A 9829-nucleotide genomic window follows, 5' to 3' on the forward strand; every position below is an offset into this window, starting at 1 on the left:
CTTCCTTTCTAAAAACGGCAAAGCAATACGTTTAGTTTATCGTAACCTTTTGAGTTCCAATTCAACAACATCGTTTTTAGGGGCATTTGGAACTTGAAACTTACCATCAATATACAAACTAGAATCTGATTTTGCTCTACTACAAGCCACGAACAAGTGAGACTTTTGTAACTTTTTCAATGGCTTACAGTGCACTACAACCGAAGTATAAGTATCACCTTGGCTTTTGTGTATAGTAATGGCTTCGGAAATAACGAGAGGAAATTGTTTCCTAGTCACCGAAATGTTTTGTTGCTTCCATTTCCTCGAAAACGTTTTAGTAACTTTCTCAACGGGTGTCCATAACCTGCTAAAATCATTAACGTTATACAACCCAAAACTTCTTGGTCTTAGTTTTTTACCAACATCTTTGTCATCAAATTCCAACCAAACCCTAAACGGAAATTGAATTCCGTTTCTATTTCTGCCATACTCAATTTTCTTTAACCAGCCCGTTGCGCCATTCGACAGTCCATCCGAGGTGTCAACGTTGTTAGTCATCATATATCTTACATCGCAAGCTTATGTTAAGTCCTTCGGAAGGCCGTAAGTATCGGACGTCGCTAGTGTGCCGACTTGGGTTAAAATATAACTTTTTACCTTGGGACTCAAATCTCCGTTGACAACATCGACTGCGGACGAAGAAGCCTTTTCAGTTTCCATCTTAGATAGTTTCTCTGAGTTGAACCGATTTACTTCAACATTAGTGGCGAAAAGATGGATCGCATCAACTGGAGATGTACGTTCAGCACATACCTCCAAACTATCAAAAAGTTGTACATCGTTCGAAGACATTTGACCAACTGCCATTCTGTTTAACGCTTCTGAGAAAATTTTATCGTCTTTCTGTCTCATAATTTCATCTAATTCAGAAAATTGGAATTGCCCCCATATAGGATTATCTATCAGCGAAGTGTAGACATTATCAAACTCATTCTGACTTTGAAATGCAAAAGAATCGCACACCGGCCGAAGTTGATTAAAATCTCCAACAAGTAAAACGGACATGCCACCAAAATAGTCAGGACATCCCATAATTTCCTGCAACCTAGCGTTAACTCGATGAAAGACTTTTGACCCAACCATTGATATTTCATCTATTATTAATAATTTTTAATTGATCATAAAGCAACCTACATTTGTGCAGAGTTTCACTTTCTAACCAAGAAATATTTCCTGCAAATTGACTAACAGGTAGGCTAAATGTACTATGTAAAGTTGCACCACCAATATTAAAAGAAGCTTTACCCGTAGGAGCGCATCTAATAACCTTGGCTTCTAATGGATTAGATCCTGGTTGTTTGTTATAAAATTTAGTAACTGATTCATAAATTGCGCTTATCAAAAGGCTTTTCACAACACCGGCCCCTCCCGTTACAAACAAACGTAAAGGAACTTCCTTCGTTTTTACATGGAAGAGGACCTGGTAAAAAATTTCCCTTTGCTTGGAATTTAACTTCCTAAGAATATCGTGATATTCTGAATCGTCCACTAATGTAACTGAGGGTAAAACAATTCTGTCAGTATATGCATCACCAACCTCTATATTGATGTTACCCACAGCATCTTGCTCCGTATTCACTAGGAAATCAGGATCCACTTCGACCACTAATTTATCTATTTCATTTTGGTGTTCTAATTCCGGTTGAAAATTAGTTAAATCGGGGTGAACCAATTCATTCTCAAAATCTTCTAAAGCCTTTTCAAATGCTAACTCGTCAAATTCATTGTTTAATTCCTTTCTTACTTCGTTAATATTTTCTAAGTTAACCTCATACTCCGTTCTAAAGTCCTTCTCCAAAATATCTACATTTTCATCACGCCAAGGCACAAATAACATTAATTGCTCCCGATAAAAATTATCCGGATCTTTAATTAAACTAAAATTTCTGTGTCGGATAATTTTAGATCGACCTCGTTTTCTAACAAACCCAGAATCACCTTTTAACTCCAACCAGTTACCAAACGATACGCCATCACAACTTCCGTCAACCTCATCATCGTGAATTTTGGCATGTGTAGGTTTACGACTTCTGGCATATTCATACCAACCCGCAAACTGAGCTAACGTCACGGCCTCCATTACATCTGGCCTCTGTACATAATGGTCCACCAAACCACAGGAAAACACATCAATACTGTCCTCGGGCAACTTACGAAGCTCCGTACTAGTTTTAAGAATGCGCACACGATTCTGTGGCAAATTCGTGTTAATGAAAATACAAGATCTACTACTCCTTGATACTGGAATTTGTAAACTACTATAAGCAGCTTCCTGCGCGCTTACTTCGTGAGCATTTAAAAACTTGTTAGCTATAACTTTTAATTTTTCCTTTATGGTACATTTATCTTTTTTCGCTTCTTTCGCAGCGTCACGTAAAAGCATTGACATTCCTCGTTGCGACTTTCCGATATAAGATACAATATACATAACACATGCGTATGCGTCGAGAACAAACTGAACATCTATATTGGCTTGCCAAAGGCGCAAAATATCCTTGTTATAGGGATTCACTCTGGTATCTTTCGGGTCTCTTTTCAATAAAACGGTTTTCTTTTTTAAAGCGTATGTTACGGCTGAAATGTATTCGTCCTCCGTCATTTTAAATTTTGTTAGCAGCTCCTCAAACGTATCGACCCAAAATTCGGTTTCCTTCGACTCTAAAGTATCGTAAAGCAATTTATTAGGTTTTTTGCACTTTAATTCTTCTCCTGGTGCTCCAACCTTCCTAAGTTTTGGATCGTACAATACGGTACGGGGCATTGGTGGAAAAGGAATTCCAAAACGACAAATATAAATATTTTTCACTTTCTTTCTCCACGTTGTCGTGTGTCTATGCATTTGTAATTTGGTCAAAGTATTTAGATTTTCATTACCGAGATTAGCGGCGCAAACTATTATTTTATCAATAAAGTCTTCTATTTCCATGGCATTAGACAAATCGTCCTTCAGTTTCGGTGCCCCTTTTATCCATATAAGCCCATGTTGATGGGGAGAACCTCTTTGCTGTATTTCAACCCTAAAGTAGTAATCTTCAATGACACCCAGAGGACCTAATTTCTGAAGAGCTTTAAGTAGAGCTCGAAAACGATGATCAAAATAACGAGCGCAAGTAACGGGATCTTCCCGAATTAATTTAGCCTTTTCGGCGTAAGTTAAATTTAACAGTTCGGGAACCTCTAAAATTCGTTGACCGGAAGTCACGCGCAAAACGTTTAAAAGTTCAGGCCACTTACTTTCGGCAGCAGAAAGCGTTATAAAAAGGGTTGGAATACCCAATTGTCTAATCATGGCCAACATTTCCTTCTGCCTGTGTTGCCAATAAGAAGGAGACGACTGTAACCTTTCAAGCACTCTAAAACCGTCATCCTCCTTTACAAGCGTGTCAAGAGCACCTTCACTCGCCAGATGCCCAGCTGTATAATTCGAACCATCCTTTTTTTTTTCATTTCCTCATGCAAACCTGGATAGCTTGGCTCACTTTCAATGTTTCCAATTTAACAAAAGAATAAAAAAGTTTCGAAGAGTTCTTCGCGCATCTGCGATCAGAATTACGAATCTCCCACTTAACAATATCCCCATAGCTTCCTTTAACTTTAAGTTCTCTTTTCGGACCAACGTTAATACTTGGAAACGACAATTCTTCGGCGTCCTCATCAAACAACAGAGACATCGGTTTCTGCACTTCTCCAGGAGCAAATTTAACATGCAAAGTACTCGTTGGCAAAAAATCAGCCGACGATACCAATAACGTATCCTGATTTCCAACTGGCACGGAATCAACAAAATCGGGTTAATTCCAGAAACCATCGCTGTCTCTATCGGCATTCGGTAAATCCCCTGCCTCACACGTCAACAAATCAGCATTACGCTCTGTTGTTTGCTGATCAATTTCATCAACAACAAAGTCAAGCTCTTCTTGAAGTGGGTCCAATATACTTTTGTTTATTGCGATTTCATGCTTCTGATACAACGGAGATGTTACTAAAACATTAAGGGCCGCCATAATTTTTTTAGGTCTAACTGTTTCGTACATAAACGGCGACTTGTATTGCATTCTTCTCATAAATTCAATCTGAATAGTATCCGTGTCACGGGACAACCTGGGTAAAACAGATACCGTAGACTCAATATTGATTGGCACATTGACAACATTCCCTTTAATTCCTCTTTGTTGATCACATCCCAACCTTCTTATTTGCATAAAAGGTATTCTTGATGATATCATTCTTTCTTCTAAATTCGATATATCAACTAACTCGTCTGAAATGGAGTGAAACACAAAACCGTTTTCGGGGCTAAATTTTGGTATTTGTTTTTTCTTTACGGCCAAATTGCAAGCGCTGCACAGAAAAACCACTTCAGCCAGTTCGCGTGGTTGAATATCAGGCACAGACAAAAATATATTGGACTTTACTTAACTTCCAGATGCTCTAAAAAAAGATTTGAACAACCTTCACATTTCCAAGTCGGTCCTTCTTTAATGGGCTTAAAATAAACGTCTTCAATATACATTGAACTAGCCCTCCTTTCTGCCGCAGAAACTCGATTTGTAGCACGTTCCGTAATCCTATGCGCAATGTCCTGCCGCTTGGCAACTTTCGCTTGACGGTTTTGAGCACGTTCCGCCTCAACGTATTCGGAGTCCTGACGCTTAGCAGCCTTCGCTTCTCGTTTTTGAACACGCTCTGCCTCAACGTAATCGGAGTCCTGACGCTTAGCAGCCTTCGCTTGTCGGTTTTTAGCACGTTAAGCCTCAACGTATTCGGGGTTCTGACGCTTAGCAGCCTTCGCTTGTCGGTTCCGAGCACGTTCCGCCTCAACGTACTCAGGGTTCTGACACTTAGCAGCTTGGCTTTCACCCACCACCGGAATTTCAACACCGTCATTTCCATCAATCGCTTTTCCAGGAATTTCTGGTATTTCATCCGCTAAAAACAATTCGTCATTTACATCAGGTACTCCCTCAAGAAGATTCCACGCGGATCTTTGAACAGACACAAAACTGTCATTTTCATATGCACATAAATTAGTAAATGGGATGTTAGACGCATTGGCTATTTTCTGAGCTGCTAAGAATTTACTCCTTTCATTTTCCTTACTCCGAAATTCGGGATCCGCCCTTCGTTCTCTCATCCTATCTCTAGCTTTACGCTTTCTTAGTTCCTCTTCAGATAAACCCTCGTCTCCTGCCATTAAATATCTAAATTTTAGAACTTATTTTAAAATACTACACCAATTTCAATTAACAACCTTGCGGCATAAAACAATGCTGAAATAATAACTTACCTGCAAAACAATATTTAGCCATACAACTGTATTTTAAGTGCCTTCCAAGAAATGTTGCCATACACATTAATTTTCAGTGCCAACCAAATAACAATACCGAAAAAACCCAATATAAACTATTTCACAAAAACATTATCAACAAAACAATATCACCCAAAAGCTTAATACAACCAAAAAATTAAAATATGCAAAAAACGTAATCGACCAAACTTCGGAGCCAAAACCACCAATAGAAAGATATATAATAACCCAGACGATCAGGGCTCAGAACAAAAATATGCAAAATAAAAAAAATATAATAATAACCTAATCGATTAGGCTTCAGAGGCAAAATAACGAATAGAAAAATATAAAATAACCCAATCTATCAGGCGTCAAAGGCAAAAGAACGAATAGAAAAATATATAATAAAAACCCAATCGAATAGAAAAATATAATAAAAACCCAATCGATCAAGCTTCAGAGACAAAATAACGAATAGAAAAATATAATAAAAACCCAATCGATCAAGCTCCAGAGGCAAAATAACGAATAGAAAAATATATAGTTATAACCCAATCGATCAGGCTTCAAAACCAAAATAAGCAATAGAAAAATAAATAATAAGCCAATCGATCAGACTTTAAAACCAAAATATGCAAAAGAAAAATAAATAATAATAAGCCAATCGATCAGACTTCAAAACCAAAATATGCAGTAGAAAAATATATAATAATAAGCCAATCAATCAGGCTTCAGAACCTAAATATGCAATAGAAAAATATTTAATAATAGCACAATCGATCAGGCTTCACAAACAAAAAATGCAATAGAAAAATATTTAATAATAACACAATCGTTCAGGCTTCACAGCCAAAAAAGGCAAAAAAAATATATAATAAACCCAATCGATCAGGCTTCAGAGCCAGAATAACAAATGGAAAAATATATAATAATAACCCAATCGATCAGGCTTCAGAGCCAGAATAACAATTAGAAAAATATATAATAATAATCCAATAGATCGGGCTTCAGAGAATCAATCCAAACACCAACACCAATATAAAAATTAATAGCAAAAAGCCAAACACCTTACCTTTGACAAAGAACAGAAAAAGCACTTAACTGAATTTTAAATATTAAACGCCAAACCAACACCACCGCAATAATACAACAGTATCACAAATTTTAAGTCGATAAGAATACGCATTAATAAATTACGAACTTTCGACCCAGTTATAATCAAACCGCAGAGCTTGAAAATACGACGTATACACTTTGAAGGTTCCATCAAAAATGATCCTTTCCGAAAACGTAAATGTTCTCAAAACATTAATAGACAAAAAATAAGTGACAAAAAGGTTCCTCCAAAAAAATGAACCATTTCGCGGAAGAAGTAAATAATTTTAAAAGAATAAAAGATAAAACAAATATATAACAGCAAAAATAAAACGTCAAATAATAGAAAAACAAATATTTTAAAAAAAAGATAAGGCCAAAATTTCATTCGTAAAAAATTCAAGACTTTATTAACTATTATGCTTACGATAAGTGTCTTATTTGCAATATAGCTAAGGAGTTATCGTTGGTTCTGTGGTAGAGCACTCTATTGCCTGGCTAAACGGCCCGGGTTCAAAACCTGGGTGGCGCATTTGCTTTTAATCAATAGAGAAATCGCTAAATTAGAATTTCTTCGATGTAATAATTTAAATCTTACGCGAAATCTTATTCTATTTCAATGAAACCTAAATTTCATACTCTATTAAATACGCTTCCGATAAAGCTGAAGGTCTAATTTTCAATGAAACGTAATAAGCGTCGGTGGTTCTGTGGTAGAGCGCTCGACTGCCAAGCCGAACGGCCTGGGTTCGAAACCTGGGTGGCGCAATTGTTTTTAATAAATAGAGAAAACGCTAAATTAGAATTTCTTCGATGTAATAATTTAAATCTTACGCGAAATCTTATTCTATTTCAATTAAACCAAAATTTCATACTCTATTAACTACGCTTCCGATAAAGCTGAAGGTCTACTTTTCAATGAAGCGTAATAAGCGTCGGTGGTTCTGTGGTAGAACGTCCGCCTGTCAAGCAGGTGGTCTCGGGTTCGAAACCCACCCGATGTGATCGCAAATTGATACTAAGACGAATACCGTGAACAATTGGTGAAAACCCTGCCATTGGACGTTGAGAAGTTGCCATAACGCTCAGCACACGGTCCGTCCCAAAGTCATTAAGAAGAAGTTGGAGAGAACGCCTTCATAACAACTGGCGCGCCGATGAGCGTTAACGTAAAACAAATGCAACCAAACGCAACGTAATCGCCAATTTAGCCATTAACGTCACACGGGGGTTTTGCCAACCTTTAAACTGCTAAAACGGTTATTCGACTGCGTACGCAGTTATCCAAGAAAGTAGAAGGAAAGTGAGGGCGAGACGCCAAACCCGGGTTCGGGATTGAAATCCGGGATTTAAGGGATGAAATGGGGGTAAAATCGTCGAAAAGTCAATGTATTTAGGGTATTTCTCGCGACGATTTGTTTTTTCGTATATCAACATATTATGTCCAGGCCAACTTGTTCATTTATCTTCGCTTATCTCGAAAGATACTTGAACGTATATCTTATCTCGCATTATTAAAAAAATAAGTTGAAATGATGTAAAAATTGATAACCTAGGCGACGCGTGCGCAGATTACCCCGGGGGACGCGGTTAATTTGAATTTAAGAGTGTTTTGACGTCATGGAATATTCGTTGTTAAAGTAGAATGGAAATATTTTTAAACTTCATTTTAATATCATTGTAGTACGCTTGACACTTGAACCAATCTCACGAGTATTTCTTAAAACGAATATCTCGATCGCGTTTTATCGTACGAAATAAATGGAAATTATGTAAGTTGTATGATTAATAACCTAGGCAGGAAGATAGCGCGCGCGTGCGCGGATTACCTGGGAGGCGTGGATTGCCCGGGCGCGCGGTTAATTTGAATTTCAAACATGGATTCCCTCTCCGAAATAATTCATGTACCCAAAATTGGACCGCAAGTTTTTTTCTTTTAGGGGAATCTCTATGGGAGTTTAACATCACAATAAAGCTAATAGGTCCAGTTTGGGGTACTTTTGGTCCGAAATGGGGTACATAGGGCCGAAAATGGTGACTTTGGTCGTTTTAGGGGTACTTTTGGTCTATTTTGGTCCATTTTTGGGTACATCAGAAAAGCAGTTGGAAAAACGAAGAGCCTTTTTTTTTCTTCCACCCATCTCCAAACTCCAAAAATTTATTGCTTTAATTTATTTATCGCTTCCGTAGGTATAAAATAAGATAAAAACCACTTACCTATATTTTAATTACGGTAAATTAAAAATACTTAATTAGTGTACTAAGTTACGTTTAACAATTCCAATATGTAAATATAGGTAAGAGACAAGGCTACGATCTATAGAAGCGTTTAACAGTTCATTTAAAAATCTATTTTTTTTAAATCATCATCTCGTTCGTAATTGCCTTTCTATCTCTTCAATTTTAAAAGTATCCTAATTAATTCTATATTTTTAACATTAACAAGTCTCCAAATTATACCAACTTTTAACCAATTTTCCCCAATTGTACTAATTTTTAACAGAATTTCCTAAATTATTCTAATTTTACCATAAGCCAACTTAATTTCAAAACTATTGTCTATTTATGAAAATTGAGTTTTGTACGTATTTTGAATCGTTTCATTTTTATCCCTAAAATGGGTGATTTGTAGGAAATTTATATTATTTTTATTGGCTTTACGATATTTCAAGTTAATTTATAAAATTTATAAATGAGTTTAATTAAATTAATAATTAAGTTTCGTTCGTATATTGAATCGGTATTTATTTATAATAATTTTTTCACCTAGATTAATTTTTTATCCCCCACACTCTCGATCTAGCTCCCTACTATACGTGTCCATTTATAATATCAAAATTGAACCGTCATGAATAATCCATATAAACGTAAAAGACGCGGGCGTCTTGAAGTCCAAGTTTCGATTCCACTGAAATAGAAACAACAAGAGGAAAGGGTCTTTCTGGTGACCTAACATTTAACATTGCTGGACGTTTTATATTTATTGTGTTCTGTTACTTATAGTCATATGGATTTCCATTCATTCGAGGAAGTTAGTGAAATAGTGGAAGAGTATAATAGGACGTGGTTAGATATGCAAGAAATAAAAGAACATTTGGACGAAATAAAAAAGCATTTAAAAAAGTGGGAATTGAAGTTAGAAGAAGCTTGTCAAAGGGAAATTGTACTGAGAAATAACGTTAAAGATATAAAAACAAATACAATTGGATTGAAAATATTGCAAGATAGTTGGAAGGGAGCAGAGAAGTAAAGGGATAATATTGTATGTCATTTATTGGCTTAAGACCTGTTAAATAAAATATGAAATAAAATAAAATATGAAATAAAATAGAATATGAAATAAAATAAAATATGAAATAAAATAAAATATGAAATAAAATAAAATGTAAGTAGGAATACTCA

The 9829-nt window shown here is 36.1% G+C and overlaps 1 protein-coding gene across 1 annotated transcript; it reads right to left on the reverse strand.

Moving 5' to 3' along the window:
• Positions 1-561: 561 nt before the first annotated feature.
• Positions 562-5351, reverse strand: LOC149946384 (uncharacterized). The gene is made up of 7 exons (XM_090170719.1): positions 5330-5351; positions 4882-5229; positions 3911-4303; positions 3596-3808; positions 3277-3456; positions 1177-3219; positions 562-1109 (listed from the first exon to the last, which is right to left on the reverse strand). The coding sequence occupies exons 1-7, from the start codon at positions 5349-5351 to the stop codon at positions 562-564; spliced, it is 3747 nt and encodes a 1248-aa protein (XP_090026845.1).
• Positions 5352-9829: the final 4478 nt, after the last annotated feature.

This window comes from Leiobunum rupestre, chromosome 4 (assembly GCF_980474605.1).
Source record: "Leiobunum rupestre chromosome 4, qqLeiRupe1.1.hap1, whole genome shotgun sequence".
Classification (NCBI taxonomy): domain Eukaryota; kingdom Metazoa; phylum Arthropoda; class Arachnida; order Opiliones; family Sclerosomatidae; genus Leiobunum; species Leiobunum rupestre.